General features: G+C 40.3%; 2 protein-coding genes and 3 non-coding genes across 7 annotated transcripts in view; 3 read left to right on the forward strand and 2 right to left on the reverse strand.

Annotated features, from left to right (window-relative positions):
* The first annotated feature begins 277 nt into the window (after positions 1–277).
* Positions 278–18,958, forward strand: tex10 (testis expressed 10). Of its 2 annotated transcripts, none has more exons than XM_084726879.1 (16): positions 278–649; positions 1,563–1,759; positions 1,862–2,049; positions 3,033–3,359; positions 3,448–3,660; positions 4,692–4,944; positions 5,033–5,145; positions 6,437–6,684; positions 6,857–6,992; positions 7,852–8,021; positions 9,206–9,383; positions 13,007–13,229; positions 15,927–16,007; positions 16,125–16,309; positions 16,449–16,659; positions 17,899–18,958. In XM_084726879.1, exons 2-16 carry the CDS (start codon positions 1,577–1,579, stop codon positions 18,019–18,021), a joined length of 2,832 nt encoding a protein of 943 aa, XP_084583005.1. In that variant the 5' UTR covers positions 278–649; positions 1,563–1,576; the 3' UTR covers positions 18,022–18,958. The 2 variants fall into 2 exon arrangements, with proteins under 2 accessions (XP_084583005.1, XP_084583004.1); XM_084726878.1 differs by having other exon boundaries at positions 279–649; positions 1,560–1,759.
* trnat-ugu (transfer RNA threonine (anticodon UGU)) lies at positions 4,067–4,139 on the reverse strand. Its single transcript has one exon. It is a non-coding gene; the product is annotated as a tRNA-Thr (tRNA).
* trnat-ugu (transfer RNA threonine (anticodon UGU)) lies at positions 12,111–12,183 on the forward strand. The gene has a single exon. It is a non-coding gene; the product is annotated as a tRNA-Thr (tRNA).
* trnat-ugu (transfer RNA threonine (anticodon UGU)) lies at positions 17,583–17,655 on the forward strand. The gene has a single exon. It is a non-coding gene; the product is annotated as a tRNA-Thr (tRNA).
* The window catches only part of invs (inversin), a 39,531-nt gene continuing 38,000 nt past the window's right edge, over positions 18,207–19,737 (reverse strand). For both annotated transcript variants that reach the window (XM_084726877.1, XM_084726875.1), the window contains exon 19: positions 18,207–19,712. In XM_084726877.1, the coding sequence (XP_084583003.1) occupies positions 19,597–19,712 (116 nt within the window). In that variant the 3' untranslated portion in view covers positions 18,207–19,596. The remainder of the gene's footprint in view (positions 19,713–19,737) is intronic.

Below are 19,737 nucleotides of genomic sequence, written 5' to 3' on the forward strand. Positions count from 1 at the left end.
GGCAATTCTCATGTTTTGGCGTATAATAATCACTGTCGCGAGATCGTTCGCAGGTCTGCGGTTCTCATATAGGACATTCGTTTCGGGAAGAATAGGTAGCAATGTTTTCGCCGGTTTAAAAAAACACAACAGCACAAATTTCAATGCTATTTTATTTGTTACCTCTATTAATAATATAACTGAATGAAATTACTCATATTAAATGGTGCTCAGGTGGGCATTAAGAGGGAAGACGTTAATATTTCTGAAGGCACTCGTGCGGATAACTATGCGGTACGTTTGTTTTGTACGCCAGGGTTTACCGTAATACCTTAGAGACGCAAAATTCAATAATTTCCAGGGCATTTGGGAACAACTTTTGTATTTATTTCTTTTTAATCACAAGTATGCACAAAAAATATTGTTCGGGCGTTGTGAAAAAATATGTGGAGTCATAGAGGTTTCATATTTTATGCCCCGCAGCCGTTGAGCTCTACACATCAAACGAGGCGTTGTAGGCAGGTACACACAGACCTAGAGGACCCAAAGCTTCAGCACGAGATTGAATACAGAATATTTTCTTTTTATAAATGATTTGATAATTATTGGCAGGGAAGAGGTTTGATGCTGTGCAAATCTTTGACGGTGGTAACCAAGACTTTTTTCTGTGGTAAGTAAAATAAAGAACTGTCATGCATGATGGCCAGGGTACGAGGTAGTTAACGTTAGCTAGCTAACGTTACAAGCTATCTAACAGATGCCCTGTTGCACCTCGTATGATTAAAAATGCTTCTGTAATTTGACTTTTTGTCGCTAAGATTGAGTAGTGAGTATAGTTTCTGCTACAACATGTTTGTTCTATTATTGTTTTAGCTGCCCAGTCCAAACACATGCCAGTGGGCTCTTCAAATAAATACACTCATTCAATCCCATCCAGTGTTGCTAGATTGGTTTGATATTTTCCATCTCAGTAATTATTCAAAATCCGTCCATGTTGTTAAAAAACTCCCAAATATTATCTAATGTAAACAATACAAATGAATCCATAAAGAGTAGCAACAGCATTGTAGGTCATGTCGGTTTTCAATATGACATAGTAAAACAATGCAAATGTTTACAAGTGCACTAGAATGCAGTAAGGTGGCTGCATTGTACGATGCAACCATAAACTATTTTCTGCCCTCTTCCTTAAAAATGTAAAAGTAAAAATAGCACAGCTTAAATAAAAAAGAGTTTGAAATAACTTGGTAGATTGCAACAAGCCTCAAACATGCCCCCCCCCCGTCAATATGGTAACTAGTAATAAAACCTATGTCAGATCAAAGTTGTGCTAAGTGACTGGATGTGTTTGCATGACAGAAGAATACAATTTATATAAATATGTACATTTAAAATATACTGCATTTTTTAATGCATTTAAAACCAGCCCACCTCAGCATAAACCATCTCAAATCCTAGTCACCTGCCTAAACCCATTTTAACCCACACAGTTCAAACCAAAACATCCCAGTTGGGCAGAAAACTGCTCAGTCCAGCAATACTGATTCTGTTATCTCACCTGTGTGTCTCATAACCCACAGCAGTGTAGATTGCAGAAATGAAGGCCAAGAAGAAGAAGAGACAGGATGACTTCCAGAAGGTCAAGTTAAAGGTGGGAAAGACGAAGCCCAAAGCTGATAATGCCACCAACACCAACTTTCGCACAAGGGGAATCCATCTATCTGAGCAGCTGAAGAGAGACACAAGTGGCCCTACCACACACCGGCAGCTTGGCATCAATGTAAGCTCTTCTTCATCTGTGTTTCACATTTAGCAAACTTACCAGAAGTTTTGGAATACTACAGTTTGGCTGCTCTCTCTCCCTTTCCTCCTCCCTCACCAGGACCTCCTGTCTCAGCTCCACCACTATAACGCCAATGTGAAACAGAGTGCCTTGTTGGGTTTGAAAGAGTTGCTGTCCCTTAACCCGTCTCTGCTAGAGCAGCATCTCTCTCGCCTGCTTTCTGAAGTGGCAGCTGTTTTCACAGACAAAGATGGGAATGTTCGTGTGGCAGCTACACGTGTGCTCAGGTCAGTGAAGCAACAGTGATACAGAAATACTTTTAGAAGGGTCTGTAAATTGAGGAATTTAAATGCATAAGCAATGCACACTTATTTTTTCTCCACTTTATTGGCTTTCTCAATTGGAAAAGCAATCTTATGGCAGTAGTACAGGAGCATCTTTGTAATCATGAAATATAATTATCTTCTATACATCTATTTCCATTCACTTTGACTCGCCTAATTAACCTACTAATAAAATTACTTTTGATGAACAATGTATGCATCCATAATCTCAGTATGTTAGCAGCTTATTTAAATAAAAGCACAAGGATATACTTTTTCAATATTTATAAATGATCAATGGGCTGGATTCGGATCACCCTGGTTTATATGGATCAAAAAGCTTGGCCCATACACATCCACATTCTTATGTAAATACTGTTAACGTAATTTTCTTATAGTAATCAGATGATTTTTTTTTTTTTAAACATTCCCATGATACTTGCTCCTGGTGCTGCATGCATACTGAAATCATGACAGAAAAAGAAACTTATTTTTTCTCACAGAAAAAAGTAGACTCCTTGAAACTTATGACTTACTACCAAAAATGAGCCAATAAGATGAAGTAACACAACTACAGTAAGATATATTTTATACGCAATACTGCGCTGTATTATACAGTTGTGCATTTGAATTACACACACTACAGTTGATTTTTTCAGTAAAACACATAGAGAAGACTGTTTAATATATCTTCATGTAATTAATATACAAATGTCAATTAGATGGTAATCTGCATGAGAAATAAAGAGAAAAAAAATGGGGGGAAAAGGAAAAAAAAATATAGTAAGTAGTACTATAGTAGTTGTTGTAATCACCCGCTTAAAGTGATCAATTTGTCCTGGACAGATAGCTGTGAGAGGTTTCGACTATACAGCAATACAATAAAGAGCACCTAGCTTTTGTTTCTTTCTCAAATAACATGGACTACACTGTCTTTCTGCTTCCAGGTTCATTGCACAGTCTGTGCCTACAGAACGAGTGGCTCCATTTTTCCCCCTCCTCAGTGCCCACCTATCTTGTGCCATGACGCACATCGAGACAGGCATCCAAGAGGACGCCATGAAGGTCCTTGATGTGTTGCTGGAGCACTACCCTGCCCTGCTGGCATCGCGGCCTGCGGTGCTCCTCACTAACTTCCTGGAGTTAATCTCTCACAGACAGAACAGCGGAGGGGCCAGAAAGGCCCAGGATGCCAAGGGGCGGACCTGGGCGCTGTCGGTCAACCCCAACCGGGCTGTAACGAGCCAGCAGTGGCGTCTCTCTGTGCTCCTCAGGTCTGGATGCCATGTACACACAGATTCTGTAGAAATTAGTGAAAATTCTAGCTGCTAACTCTTTGTTTTTGTTTCACTTGTACTTCAGGCTTGGACGCTTTCTGCAGGCAGTAGTTGAGGAAAGGCCAGTGGAGGAAGGTGATATTTTTGTCCTAGCTGAAGGAGTTTTTGGCTCCAGTGGAGAGGGCAGGTTTACACCTCTGCACCTCAACTGGGAAGAGCTCACCTTCAGCAAGATCGGAGTTAAGGTGTATGAGCATTCTGGGGCCAAACCAACGCCACGGTCCACCTTTAAACTCAGGTACAATACCACAGACTTTTGTTACAAGGAACAGAAAGTTGGGACAGAATTTATTTTAACATGTGACATAACAAATTGACAGTGTATTACCTACAGTAGATGGCAATCAGCACATTTTAGAGAAGCAGCAGGAATCCTGTTGTAGCAAGCTGAGATTCTGCAGAACTTATTTTTGGCACTTTAAAAAAGAATATCGGTTTAAATCTATGCTATTTAGCATTAACAAAAATTCTGAAAAGAAACTGAGATAATTGATTTTACATACCGAAGGCTTTGTGAAACATCATTTAATCTGTTGAACTGCCTCTTTTGGAATAACTGAGTGTCTTTCACTATTGATTTGAAGTTTTCTTAACAATTCAGGAGTTGTTTGTGGACACCAAATGGGGGAAAAAAAGCAATATTAAGGCCCTAGTGAGGATCGAACTCACGACCCCTGGTTTACAAGACCAGTGCTCTAACCACTGAGCTATAGAGCCATTGGTAGTTCAACAACTATGAGCTCACATATATAAAGACAACACCCTGGACAACCATGGGTGTGGAACCAGTCTAGATCAACCAGTTACAGGAGTGTCCTGAACTTTTGTTATACAGTTGGGTAGCTGAGCTGAGCTACTTAAAAAAATGCCCATATAGATCAGTTTACATCTATGCTGTATTTAGACTATTTTCACTGTTGTACTTTGCCATCAGACAGCCTGCTGTGATGGGAAACCACCGTTATATGAGCCAGATATTTCACTCTCTTGCTCAACCAGACTCCACTGTCAAAATCAGTTATTTGACTTTGCAGAACACGGGGGTTGCTGGTCTACTGCTGCCCCGATCAGTTAGTTTATATGTGGTATTGTGTGACTTCAGTGCATTAAAAGGTTAGTTCAACAAAATCACACAATAACACAAACAGACTAACAGATTGAGGCAGGGAAAGTTGCTGACTTTTGTGTTACCCACAGTAGGTACAGTAGTACCTCACACAAGCCCACTTCAAATAATCTGAACTATCCCTTTAATCTCTTGTTATGTAGACCAGAGGTGGACCCTGGGCCTGCAGTGGGTGAGGGTCTGGACTCAGCTGAGGCTGTTCAGAGCTTTGCAGCCACGCTGGTGCCTCTCCTGCTGGAAGTGTGGGTTGAAGCCAGCACCAGTGATGGTCCTGGGAACAGCACTGAGGGCGCTCACCTGCTCACCCCAGATGCCATGTCGGTAATGTTCCAGGTGTTGACTATTCTGCAGCTGCTGAGAAAACTTGCGCCACAGCAGGATCACCGGGAGGCACTGGTGAGATGAGGAGCGCACAAATATCATGCATAAGGTTTTTTTTGTACAAGAAAATGTTTTACTAAAAAATGACATTGTCTTTGTGTAGGATGCATGGTTCCATAAAGAATACCTGGGAGATTTCAAGCAGCACTTCATGAAAAACTTTCCCTATGGTGCTCGGGACACACCAAAACATAAGAAGAAAGTTGATCTCAAAAGGTAAGCAGATCTTTCCTTCCCCCTTTTTATTAAACCTGTAGTAGGCAGCATTTCTGTATTAAAATGTCCTGACATACAATATGTTATTTCCAACTATGGCCAAACAAGGTAATGGTAAAGGTGCACTTTCTACCAGCCACTAGTTGCTATGACTTCTGGGAAAACACAGAATACATCAGAGAGTGAGGAAAGAAGTTAGCAAACATGACTAAACATAATGTGAACAAAACTTTAACATTACCTCATATTGCTGCATTCATTTGCTCCTCAAATATTCCCATTCCTTGAGTTTGGAACTTTGGTGTGTTCATGCGCTTTTAAGCAGGCTTGGGCAGTATCTGTTTTGTCATAACTTCATACCGTCCTGACATTTTACTGCAGTGTACGGTATATGACAGTATATGTGTAAAAAAACAACAAAAAAACCCAACAACAATGTAAAAACTTAGCTGCTGGTAGTAGAAGTGGAAGCATGTATGACATTGTCTAGCCTACAATTTTGCACATCTTAATATGAAATTACCCTACTTAGAAATGTCTTGCACATAGAAAAATTAATAAATAGGAAATAATGACACTTTGTCTTGTATAGCAACACATCAGTGGACTAAATGGGGATTATGTGCCGCTGGTGGTTGATGACTGGCAATTGAATGAAATTCATGTGGCTAAAAATGGCTTTACTGGTTGGAAGAAGTCATCTCAAGATGAAATTATACATGGTGATATTTTCATGATTCAACAACTAGTCATTTTACTTCCCAAGCCAAGTTCCCTGTTTTAATAGATTAATTTCATTTTATATTTTTATTTTCCATCAATAAAAACTGTTGCAACTTCTGCAGTACATTTTAGATAACTTGATTCTTAATGAAGGTATTGAAAATCATACCTAAGAATTTCTAAATACCCTGGTGTACTGTAATACCTCAGTGCCACCCAAGTGGTATGGAAACTGCATGGACACTGCAAGAGTATATTCCCTTAAACCAGTAAAAAAATATATAATTTTTTACCTTACTTGTATCAGGGTTAATGCTAATAAATAACTTCTGTAATCTAGTACACTCTGTCTGGACAGCAACTGACAGGTACAACATAACACCATATTACATGGTCCATGGTGGTGGTTTAATAGTGAAGATAACAACTCCCATGATCCCACGCTGCATCATGATGATGTCAAGTTTAGTAGTTTTGATCAAATGCCGCAATCATCTCTGATCTGTAATCACATATATCATTGCCTAAACTGTCTGTAACTACTGTAATCCCACCGCCTGTCCTTTAGGAGTAAGCAGACCGCAGCTGTCCCAGGACCAACAGTGGAGCCGCTGGCCTTGAACATCACTCTGTGTCAGGTCATGGTGTCCCTCAGTCAGAGGCAAAGAGTCGGCCGAGAGATGGACGGAGACTGGCTGATGCCTCTGAGGACGTTTGTCCAGGACACTCTGAGCAGCGGTGTGAAACTGAGCTACAGGCAGCTCCACATGCTGCTGGGGACTGTGTGGAAGATGGTGCTCACACAGAGGAGCAAAAGTAAGCATGTGGGGTGTATCTGCAAAAGTGTGTCTGTTTTTAATAAACACACTAGCAAGTTGTAGAAAAAAATAAGTGTTTATTTCAGTGGTTTATGATAAGATTATGCATTTGTACACAGATGCTAGAGTCATTTTAACATGAATATCTGTATGTGTTTGTATTTGTGCAGCAGTGACAGAGGACCTGTTAGAAGCTGTGTATATCCACTATAAGCAGAGACACCTGACTCTACAGACACGATCTCTACTGCTGTCTTTCTACAGCAAGCTCTACCTACAGGAGCAAGGTCACACACACATAGCAAGGTAACTTCAGTCACTGTTTTTCAACACATGGGATCTTCAAACTGGAGATTTACAATGAAATTATGTAACCATAACCACATCAGGAGCCCCATTTTAATTCCTTCAAAGCACAGGCAGACACAAGTTGCTTTCTTGCTACTTTCTGCTTTTCTTCAAACCCATCCTAAAAACTAGACAAACAAGACAAAGACAGCATTGACAAAAAATATAAATGTTCAACCATGTTAACTTAACATAAAAAATAGCATTCACGGCAGGTAATTAGTTATTATTTTAAATGATTTACAAAGTAAAATACATACAAGCAAAGCAAAATACCTTGTTTATTGCATGCTGCTAAAAGGCAATAGTCTTCACATAAGAGCAGCTCAATGAGACCTGCAGAAAACGTAACTGAGTCTTCAGAATAACAGTACTAGTACTTGTACAAATGAAATAATATTTAGATAGGAAATAACTAGAAAAATTCTACAAATTATGTGGACAGTATGATGGTAACAATTACACGTGTGTCATAGTGCTCATGCTCTAAATATGAAATGAAGTTTTTATTTATTAAAACCTGACTTGTAAGAGAAAACACAATATCCTGGCACAATAGTGTAATTGTCTTCTACAGCCAGACTACACCTTAAAATAGCAGCTTTCACTTCAGGATTGTAGTCCAGGAAGATTAATGTTCCGATTTTCCTAATTTAAACAGATTTATATGTTTGCTTGCATGCAGCAGTTGGCCCACTGAGGACCAAAACCTTCCACTGTGCCTTTAAATCCAGATACATCATTTCTTACTGTGACACTGGCTACATTTGGTTCACATGCACCTTTGCATGTTCTCCCTCCCTCTGTCTCTCTGCAGGAGTAAGGTGCTGTGTCGGTGGTTGGCATTTCTTCCTGTGCAGTTAGCCCAGCTGGGCCACCGTAACCCGGCTCTCTCTGCACGACTACTCCTGTCCATCCAGGCCGCCGCTTCTCGAGGACACAAAGACCTGCTCAACAGTCTGCAGACACATGCCTGCAGGCTTTATGGTACGCACACTCAATAGAGAGAGAAACAATACGACAAAGATCACAGAGGTTGGGGCAACTTGTCACAGACACAACTGTTTTTGTGAGGTCACACATAAATATTAATATTAGACATAATTATCAGATTTATATCAGAGCCAGGTTTTAAAAGCACAACATCACCAACTCATGTAGGACAGAAAACTGTTATGGCACTGACTCAGGTGTGATCATAGTAGTACTTTGTACATAGTACATAGTAGTAATTTGTGAGGTTCACCCCTTTTTTCTCACAAGATGCCTGTACTAAAAAAGGCATCTTCAGTAGGATCATATTAAGGTGATTTTCAAAACTTTCCCTTCATATTCCCGTCATTCCTTAAGACATTTTTGTTCTCTCGTTCAGAACACACCGAGGACACAAAATCTGTTGAGTGTATTTATGTTGCAATTTGTGTGAGGTTGACCCACACTTTTGTGTAAAATGCCTGGACTGTATGTGGAACATTTGAAACTCTTCATCTTAGCTTATATGTTTTCTTATATCCAGTAGTAAATTAATGAATGTTTTCATAACTTGCGAAAAATTGATAATTATTTTCATATATAAAAATGTAAGCCAGATGAACTGTTGATTTGTTGATTATTTAGTTTAGGTACACCATAGTCTCTCTAGGGGGCGGTGTTGCTCCATATTTCCTACCCCAGATAACTTTATAAAACTGAACTGCAACCAGAGGCAGAGGGCAGTACTAAGGCTGTATCCACCGCAGAGGATGGTCAGATAGTTAGGCTGGTGTGTTACAGAGGAGGCCAGGAGAGAAAAGGAAGGGGGGGTCAGCCAGCCAGCCAGCGTTCGGATAGAAACTGCTGTCGAGCCAGCAATTCACCATCACAAGACTCCTTTTGTCTGGAGGCTTCTGACATCAGCATGTGCGTCAGAGACAGACAGAACACCACGCACACACACACACATTATCTGAACCCTCACTGTAGTGGCTATGCATGTCTGTCTGCCTGTCTCTTTTTTTTTTTTTTTTTTACTGGTCCCAACATTGCCTGGCCTCCCTGATATCACCTTAATTTTCCAGATAGAGCCTCATGTTATATCCCCAGAGGGTGCCGGGCATTGCTGTCTCCACGAAATTACATGTCAGGTGTGTCTCTGTGTGTGTGTGTGTGTGTGTGTGTGTGTGTGTGTGAAGATCCAGATGACGGAGTTGCAGCGCTGCTACCATTAGAGTCCCAGCAACGGATGGTGCAGCTGCTCTACTTCCTACCCAAGATGCCTCAGTCTCTTCTGGCCAATCTGAGTGGCTGCTGCACTGCTGGACGATTCTCTGCTAGCCTCTCCGCCTCTCTGATCCGTATCGTACACCTTAGGTGAGCTTGAAAACCCCACATACACCTGCAGAGGCCACATGAACTCAATTTATTGGGGTGTGTGTGTGTGTGTGTGTGTGTGTGTGTGTGTGTGTGTGTGTGTGTGTGTGTAGCACTCTCGCCTGCCACCATCAGATGGCAGTATTGTTCTTTCATGGATGTCTCCATGACATTTTACCTATTTTCTTACCTTCCTGTTGTCATGTGCTGATGTGGATTGTGACAATTTGAATTTTGGAGGGTTTTTTATGTGATATGTCCAAATGTACACACTCTATATTGAATGACAATACTCAAGTCAGCAACATCACACAAACAGTGCAGTGCAAAATCAGAATTAATGCTTTAAAGACTTTTCAGAAAACTCCTCAAATTCCACAAAATATCAGTGCAAAACCCAAATCTTCATATATTCACAACAATCCCCCAAATCCTAATCCAAAGTCTCCAAAACACAGAAACATTAAAAAGAAAAGATTCCACTCTGCTTTTTCTTTGTTTCTTTTTTAATTTCAGGCAACTTCAATTTTTCAAAAACGGGAAAAAAAAAATTTGATCAGTTCATTTCAAAAAACAAACAAAAACCCTTCAAGCAAAAACGATTTTTGTATTTGACTTACTAATGGTGACAATTAAAGTACTTTTTATATTCTGTTACACACCCACATCTTACCTTTACCTGTAACGGTGTGCATTTGTGTGTCCGACCTTTTGCCTGTGTCAGTGGGGCAGTGTTATACTAATTTTGAGTGGAGGGAGTGCTGAGTTCATATGGGACTGGATGTGTGTGTATGTAATGGGTATAATACAAAGAGCTCTTTGGGAGGCAGGAATGCAGAGTCGTCATAGAGTATTGAGAAGACACTTGTCTGCATGTGCCTCCTGGGCTTCACAAAACACACTCGTTATTCACTCACATTTCCTACTGTTACAGATCTGTCCTTCCCTCGAGACAAGAAAGAATGTTTCATAACTCTGTGTGCTTTCACAAAACACAGCATCATGAATAAGATGAAAATATAATGGGAAATATATAAGAAAAAAAATTAATATTTGGAATATTTGTAATTTTATTTTGCTAATGTAATGTTCTGCAGAATGACAGCTGCTGTCACACTGCAGACCATTGTCACTGTGCACAGTACACACCCATTGACCGGTCCATCAGTTTGCTGAGCTGGGAGTAGAGTGAAAGATAAACATCTTGCAGAATTAGACTCTTTCCACTCTTTTCATGCTGGGAATTAAGGATTTATTTTGTCCAAACCAGAGTTGGTGATTGTTGGAAGAGTGGGCAGACTAACAAAGATGATTTTGGGGAGTTTTACATGTTTTTCTGTTGCGTTTGAATGAAGTGAATTTTTCAAGGATTTAACGAGCCAATTAAACTCATCTTAGTTTGGTAAAAGAGAGAAAATTGAAATTAGAAGGCCTACAGTTGTATCTCTCCTTTTAAAAAGGATAATAAGTCTGATAATATTTAATTTCTTGATAATTTGTAAGTTTATTTTGTTTATTGGACATAGTGAATATACTCAGTGTGTGCACTGTAGTGAATTTACTGTTTCGCACATCTCCCAGCTGAGACCCGGAGGACGGGAGGAGGTGGGAGGGAAGACGAAGATATTGCCAATTGCCGATTGATGACCTGACAATGGTCGTTTTAACATATCGTCCAACTCTAGTATGAAGTACAACATATTTTCGCCTCCTAAAAAAAACTCTATGAGTTTAAGTGCACACTATATTTAAAATATTTTCACCACTTTACTTTGCAGCCAGACAGCCCTTTAAGCCCAATATCACTCTCTCCTAGGCAATCACACTGCATTGGCAAAAACTGTAGTTTTACCTCGCAGGACGCAGGACTAGTCTACCACTGCCTTGATTGATTAGTTTTTTTGTGTTATTGTGTGACTTTGGTACTGACAAAGATTAGTTCTGATTCACTGACGTTAATAACAATAAAAATAGAACAATAGAAACAAACTATTGAGATTGAGGCAGTCGTGGACCAGAAACTCTTGTGTGTTTGCAAGGAAAACAAAGTCTGGTTGTATTTTTTTTTAACTTCCAATCAATACTTAAAGACACTTAGGTATTCCAAAAGAGGGAGTTCAACAGATTTAATGCTGTGCCTGTAGACAGGGCCAGCAGCAAAATGCATTTTACCCACCTTAAAAAATCAATCAATTTAAGTTCACACTCTATTTAAAATGCCTTCATGTTTTACCATGCTGTCAGACAGCCTTTTCTGACAGGAAACCATTATTATATAAGCCAAAAATCCCTCTCTCAAAAGCAACCAGACTCCATTATCAAAAACAGTAACTTTGAGAGATAGCAGTATTAAGCTTATATAACAGTGGTTTCTCATGGCAAAATGCTGTCCATCAGAAAGGTAGAGCAATGAAAATATTCTAAATATAGCGTACACTTGAACTGATATTGTTTTTTGTTTGTTTGTTTGTTTTTGATTGGCTTTTTTTAGTAACTAAAATATGTTTTGTTGCTGACCGTGTCCACAGCAGTACATTGCTTAGCTTCAGTCCTGATATTCATTTCTGCTTCTCCAAACTGGTCGTGCATTGACTGGCGTCTACTATTCAACAGCATAACAAAGCTCAGGGCACTCCTGTAACTGGTTGATCTAGACTGGTTCTACACCCACGTTTGTCCAGGGTGTTGTCTTTATCTTGGAGAGCCAGTAGTAGTGCAAATACCGATGGCTCTATAGCTCAGTGGTTAGAGCACTGGTCTTGTAAACCAGGGGTCGTGAGTTCAAATCTCGCTAGGGCCTAATTATTGCTTTTTTCCCCCATTTGGTGTCCACAAACAACACCTAACCTATTAAGAACATTTCCGATCACTAATTAAAGACACTCAGGCATTCCACACGGAGTAGTAAAACAGGTTAATACTGTTTCGTATTGAGTTTGAAGTGTGAAATGTATTTTATTCAGAAGCAGTTTATTCTGCTAGAGTACAGTGGTTAACTCTTGCTCTTTTATTTTGCTGTGGGACAGCCTTTTCTGAAGGGAAACCACCACTCTATCAGTCAAATATCGCTCTCTCCAAACCAACCAAACTCCACTGGCAAAAACAATAATTTTACCTTGCAGAAAATGGGATTTGCTGGTCTACTGCTGCCTCAGTCATTTAGTTTGTTTGTGTTATTGTGGACTTTGGTGAATTCGAACTAACCTTGTTAAACACAACACAAAAAAACTAACTGAGCAAGGCAGTGGTAGACCAGCAACTCCAGTGTACCTGCAATGTAAAATTAGTTTGTCTAAACTATATTTTGCTGCCGACCCTGTCCATAGCTATTCATTGCTTCCTATACTGGTACTGCTTCTACTTCTCTAAACTGGGGGCGTGCTGACCTCCATCTACTGTAGCTAATACACTGACCATTGATAAGTGCCTCATACAACCTCACTTCAAAAAATCTAGATTAGCCCTTTAATCTAAGTGTTGAGTCCAAAAAGTGTCAAATTTTGAAAAATAGCCAAAATTATAACCTGTAAAATCATTTGTTACTCATCTTTCCAGCTTTGTGTTAATGTAGATTTTTGTGTTGCTAATTTTATAATGTGTGTTCACTGATTTATGCTCTTTAGGTCGTCTCTGAGCAGCTGGTCAGTCGGGAGCCAGGAAGCGGCCCTGCAGGACGTGGACTACATCAGTTTCCTGTTCTCCACCCTGACGGGCTTCTCGTCCGACAAGCTTGCCACCCTGCAGGAGGCCGGTGACGATGGCGCACTGCCTCCCTCCCCTCTGTCACCCCTCAGCCTCTACCCCACCCCACTGGAGCAGTTCACACACCACTGGGATCTTGTTGAGGTGCGTTCACTTCACTCCATCTTTCCCACAATTACCTCAAACCTCACATACGTTCTACCTCTTACCAACGCTGCTGCCAATCAGAAATAGTTGAAAATGAGTTTAGAAGGAACGGAGCCGAGGACATTGTTTTGAAAATTGAAAAGTGTTGATATTCTGGACACAGTTGTGGTCTTTCAGTCCCCCCTGGTCCCTCTCTGTCTCTCATATAGAGCTCAGAGGGTGGAAGCTTTATCGTGGCACTCCGGCTGAGAGGGGAACCTTTATCGCGTTGCGCAGGTTGGAGATGCGTGGTTATCGGGCATAGCGGATATGCACAAATGCTAATGAGAGCCCATGGCATGATGGGAGTGTGACATTTCTGCACAGAAATTACAGTTAACGTAACTATGCCCTGGGGCAAGTGTGTGTGAGTGTGTGAGCAAGTGGGGGGCTTATAATCACTAATTCAGCTCCTCAATTAAGCCCTCAGATCCTGCCTCTCTCATCTCCCTGTCTGAGTCAATCACAGGCAAGTGGCGGGAAGGAGGAGGGAGGGGACATGGGGTGGTGAGGAAGGGGGGGCAGCATTAAGGGACGGACTGTGTCAACTCTGGTTCGACTAATGAGACGGGATTGTTTTTAATGACGGCGAGAATGCCAACAGGTGCACCGTTCTGACACACACTGGCTCGCACTCATACACACCTCAATTTGATAAAAGCTAATGAGAAATTTGATTTGGATTTGAAGTTAATGAGGAAAAGCTAAATCTTATTTTTCACTTTCAAAAACTTTGTGGGCTTCTTGGGCCTGAAATGCACCTCGTCTCCATCCCAGTAAGAAACGAGATGCTGTTTTAATGAATATTTCTTCAGTAAAGGCACAATGAAGTGAGAACCTCACTTCATCCAAACTGGAATGTAAAAACACTCTAGGATGCTTTCTTGTGCTCTAATGCTCTGTTACAGGTGCTGGAACTCCTTGAAAACACTTGAATTATGATGCAGTTATTTCACTTTGGAAGAAGTGCTTGAAATTGCAATTACATTACTTTCATATTAATTCACTACCTGACTGTATACTTAAAATACATTAGATATTTGCTCAGCCAGATTGTATAGGATGCCATCTCTACATCTACTCACAGACGGGTGACTCATTTTGAAAGATGAAACTTTGTTGAGTTTTCCTTTAATTTGTCACCCTTTTGTAGAATGTTACACAATGCTACACAAAACATAACTTTGGACACAATAACATCTAATTTAATATGATGAAGAAGTGAAATAATCATTTTGAGTATATATATGTAAATGTGTAATTTATCACAGCTGTAAAGGGCTGGAGAAGCTGCATCCTGAAAATTCTTGTGTGTAAGAACACTGTCTGTTTATTTACAGCTGTAATATGGCTTGTCTGACAGGCAGGTTAGAGCCGTTTGAGACAGAAGTTTTACCCTAATTAATCATCCATCTGTAATATAATTACTGCTGTTTCATTTCACAACCCTGCTGTTTTTATTATCTTCAAACACTGTTAAAGAATAAATCTATCAGCTCTCATTACATGAATGAAAAGCTTTGTGAAACAACAGGGTTTGGGTCAGTGACAATATATGACACTTATCCTGAGAACTGTGACAGAAACATAAACTTACGTTTTGTTTTTTATTGTTTTTCACATAAATTTTACATTATTATCTCGCCAAGAGTAAAAGATGATCACGTGATTCACGATTTTTGAAAATATCTTTGAAATTCTTTATCGACTGTTTTATAATGCCATTGACTGCTGACTCCTCGTAACAAGCCAGTTGCTTGGCTCCTGCTGTTGCAGCTTGCAGTGTTGCTGTGGGGCGTGTCGTTTGAGGGCCAGCTATAGCAAAATTTTATGGAATATCAAGTCTGAAAAAATTACTTTTTCTGGCTCAGCTCTGAGATTTTCTGTGCCAACTTTGGTGAAAAATGCTCAAACTTTGTAGCAGGAGTAGTAGCAAAATTCAGAATGGTGGAAAATGGATCAAATTGACATGACTTATCGGGATAGATTCATGATGACCCACAGAATTCAGGAGTCTTGTTCCTGAGACTTACAGTTCAAAGGTTACAGACCAAAATGTAAAGTTTGTTGTTGTATTGCTACCGTCTGACTAAACTGCACCAAACTGATAATGTACTCCCTTGGTTCTCAGCAATACACTCACCGAGTGTGAAGTTGATTGGATTAACTGTTCCCGAGATATACAAATTACATACATACATACAGACAGAAAGAGATTCCTTCCGTTATAGTCTGATTGTGTTCAAGATTTGTATCTAAATATCTTGTCTACTCTGGTTAGACCCTGATAATGTATCCTGCATGTTGTCTCCTGTTCATTCCACTTCTCTAATGCTTATATGCTGGACACACAGCCTGCCTGTGCCACATGTCCATAGACACACCTGGCAGCATAGATCTGCACTCTGCTGAGTTACTATAGAAATATATTTCACAAAAAAAGACATAGAATAGTTCTCTCCATCAATTTTATAAAAGATTTCAACAAAAAGGCAGATTAGAAAACAACACTAACACCAACAAAAAGCATTTTCAAAACATTTGTTGTATTGCTAAAATTAGAATCACACCTGGAAGAATCAGATGCACAATATATATATATGTTTGATATGAAATTATTATTATTATTTTTTAACTAAACTGTTTCCTTCATAGGAAGTCTGCCACTGTCTGGAAACTCTTGGTTCAAAGTCTCAGTGCTTTGACATCTTGCAAAATGGCATCTGCAAATACCTGGTAAGAAACTGTTTTCACTAAGCACGAAAATTACATGGAGGATTTCTCAATCAAAGTCCTCTTCTTTTAACAACATGATACTGAGTAAACATCCTGTTTATGTTGTGTGTGTCTCAGACAAAGTTGGGGGTGGTGCCTGACAACATGGCGGCCGGGCTGCTCAGAGCTGTATCCAGATTACTGGACCTGTCCGTCCTGCCCATTGAGCCCGTGCTTCGCTTCTTGTCTCAGTGCTGCCTCAGCCTGCTGGCTCTGCTCATCACCCTGCAGCAGGAGTTACCCACAGAAACCAATCACAAAAGGTGTGTGTCGAATCACTTAAATCCTCTGATCTCCTGCTGATCAGAAGTCTTGACCTTAATAGGAGCAGCTGTTTGCCATCAACAGGTGATGAAGATTTACCATAATTGGGTTCATAACACCTTTGTGTCACATTTGCAGGGAGGCAATATGGAGCGCCTGTGTGTCTGCGTTGAGCACCGTTCCTCGCCTGCTGCGAATGGTTCTACAGTTGTTGCGTGTTGCAGATCTGAGTGAGGAGGAGCTGCCACAGCTCGGACAGATCCTGTCGATGCTGCTGCAGCACACGCCACTCCACAACCAGCTGCTGGCCAACGCTGCTCTGCTGCAAGAGATCATACAGCACCTCACGGTAAACACGGCTCAGACATGCAGTTCAATGGGATAGATGTAACACAGATAGTCCAGACTTTAGGAGTTGGGTTGTTGTTGTTATTTATTAATAGTAGGTGTATTGTCAACAGTAGATGCTGGTTGAAATGCCCTGAGTTTGGAAAAGCAGAGATGAATAGTAGCGCAGAACCTAATGTATTGCTGTGATCTGGATCAGAAGCAAAATATATTTTAGTTACCTTAAAAAGGCGAACCAAAAAAAATCAACATCAGTTTGGGTTTATGACATATTTACTGTATGTTCACCGCTTTGCCTTTTTTTTTTTTTTTTTTTTAAAGTGTTTTCTCACAGGAAATTGCCATTATAAAAGTCAAATTTTGCTCTCTGTTGCTTGAACAAGAAGATGAGCAAAAACATTAATTTTACCTTGCAGAAAAAGGGAGTTTCTGGTCTGCTCCCTCAATCTGTTTGTTCATTTGTGTAATTGTGTGACTTCAGTGTAAGTAAAGGTTAGTTTTGATTCACTGAAGTCACAATAACGCAAAGAAACTAACAGATTGAGGCAGCAGAAGGCCAGTAACTCCCATGTTATGCAATGGCTGATTTTGCTAAAGAGGCCCGTTTAAGGAAGAGTGAGCAATACTTGGTTGACATAATGGCAGTTTCCCATCAGACACTTCAGGCTGCTTCACAGCAAGGTAATGCACTGAAAATATTCTAATTATAGCATCAACTAAACTGATAATGATTTTACATTCCAAGTAGATTAAAAAATCTTTTTCTGCCAACCCTGTCTGCAGCAGTACGTTGCTTAACTTCATTGCTGGTACTCCTCTCTGCTTTAGGACACTCCTTTAACAGGTTGATCTAGTCTAGTCCCACACCCTTGGTTACTTGTGTCATCTTTAAAAAGATGAGCTGAGGAAGTTGAATTTAATAAGGGCTCTATAGCTCAGTGGTTAGAGCACTGGTCTTGTAAACCAGGGGTCGCGAGTTCGAATCTCGCTAGGGCCTAATTATTGCTTTTTATAATCTTCAATGGCCACAAACAAACATCTAAGCTATTAAGAAAACTTCCAGTCACTTAATACAGACACTCAGGTATTCCACAAGAGGTATAATGCCTCATACAAACCAACTTCAAATGATGCAAACTATCCCTTTATGGCTTTTGTACAGTTTAGATGGAGAGATCAAGTATGTTAACCTGTCATGGAAGCTGGTCACCTGATTTCCGTCTGCATGTGTGTGTTTCAGAGGTATTCCCGCAGTGCGACCAGGGAGCAGTGGCTGACAGACTTGCTCTACTGTTACAGCGTCACTGTGGCTCACAGCTCTTCTGCTCGTCGTGGAAACCTGGGCCTACGAGACATTTACTGACCGACGCACCCACCAGACCGACCTGGTGTGTTCGTCAGTTCAACCTCTCAAACATCTTACAGCTACTTTGACAAATCAAACACAGACTTCAGACAGGGATACAGTAGTTGTGTTTTTTTATTGTAAGTGCCAATGAACACTCCATGTTCTTGGTTTAAGAGCTCCAGTTTTTTTTCTGTTTCTTAAAGGGTTAGGTCAGATTATTTGAAGTGGGACTGTATGATATACTTATCAATAGTCAGTGTATTAACTGAAGTAGAAGCCAGCTAATATGTCCCCAGTTTGAAGAAGTAACAAGTCAGCAACAAAACATATTTTAACCACCTAAAAAATTAATATCACTTTAAGTGTACAATATTTATATTTTGAATATTTTCACTTTACTGTTGGACAGCCTATTCCAATGGGAAACCACCACTGTATAAGCCAAATCTCGCTCTCTCTCCAAACCAACCAGACTGAATGAAGTCACACAGTAACACAAACTAACCAACAGAATGAGACGGTGGTAGGTCAGCACCTCCTTTGTTCTGCGCAGTAAAATTACTAATTTTGCCAATGGAGTTTGGTTAGCTTGGAGAGAGTGTTATTTGGCTTATATAATGGTGCTTTCCCACAGGAAAAGGCTGTCTGATGGCAGAATATGCTTTGTTGCTGACCTCTTCTCTGCTTCTCCAAACTGGGACTGTGCCGACCGCCATCTACTGTGGGTAATACACTGACTGAGGAGTACCTCATACAACCACACATCAAATAATCCAAACTATCCCTTTAAGATGCCTCTTCATTGCTTCATTCTTGGCCTGGTAATAGTTTCTTGGAGTACTTTTGTTGCTGAACATTGTCCAGTGCTTACTGGGGGCACTTGCTGACTTTTGATTAAAAAAACTAAACTAAAACTTAAAAAAAAATAAAATAAAGGTAAATCCAAGTTAAATCTTTTGTGTCAAGTTTTATTTATTTATTTTTAAAACAATAAAAACCAACAAACATTGAGGTATATATCTAAAATTATACAATATGGATTATTTTTGTGCAAATGCATTAAAGTAAATAAGAACTGCATAGTGAAGAAATACATACTTCTCTTGAGAGGGAAAGCATTTAGAGACCAGACTGTTGTGTAACTCGTGTGTGTGTGTGTGTGTGTGTGTGTGTGTGTGTGTGTGTGTGTGTGTGTGTGTGTGTGTGTGTGTGTGTGTCTCCGTGGCTGCAGGTGGGCTATCTGTATGACCGGCTGTTGATAGACCGCCTCATTCTCCACAACGGGAGGAAAGGTTATCTCAGTGTGTGTGCGAGAGCGATGGAGAACGAGCGAGATGGTGTGTGTATGTGTTCCTTCCACAATGGATGAAAGGTTATCTTTTACACACACCATTTCTGTAGACTTAACCCCACCCTGTGAGGTCATGGCTCTGATGTCATATGGCTTAATTTTAGAAAGCTTGGCACATTGAGCGAACAATGTGTGTAGTAATTCTATAGAGGTAAGGCGGCCAGCCAGCTGAGAAAACATCAAAGAACATGAGGTGTGTGTATGTGTGTGTGTGTGTGTGTGTGTGGATATAGGTGGTTTCAATGTTTTCCCCGGCCTCTGGTCCCCTGTCCAGCACTATGTGGTCTCAGGTGGTAGGAATACTGCTTCGCTTGATTCATGGCATCAGTCAGGTGCACGCAGTCGATACCGCTCACTGTAAAATAAGCACATAAAATTAC

Source organism: Lutjanus erythropterus, chromosome 9, assembly GCF_056507025.1.
Source record: "Lutjanus erythropterus isolate fLutEry1 chromosome 9, fLutEry1.hap2, whole genome shotgun sequence".
In the NCBI taxonomy this organism is placed as follows: domain Eukaryota; kingdom Metazoa; phylum Chordata; class Actinopteri; order Lutjaniformes; family Lutjanidae; genus Lutjanus; species Lutjanus erythropterus.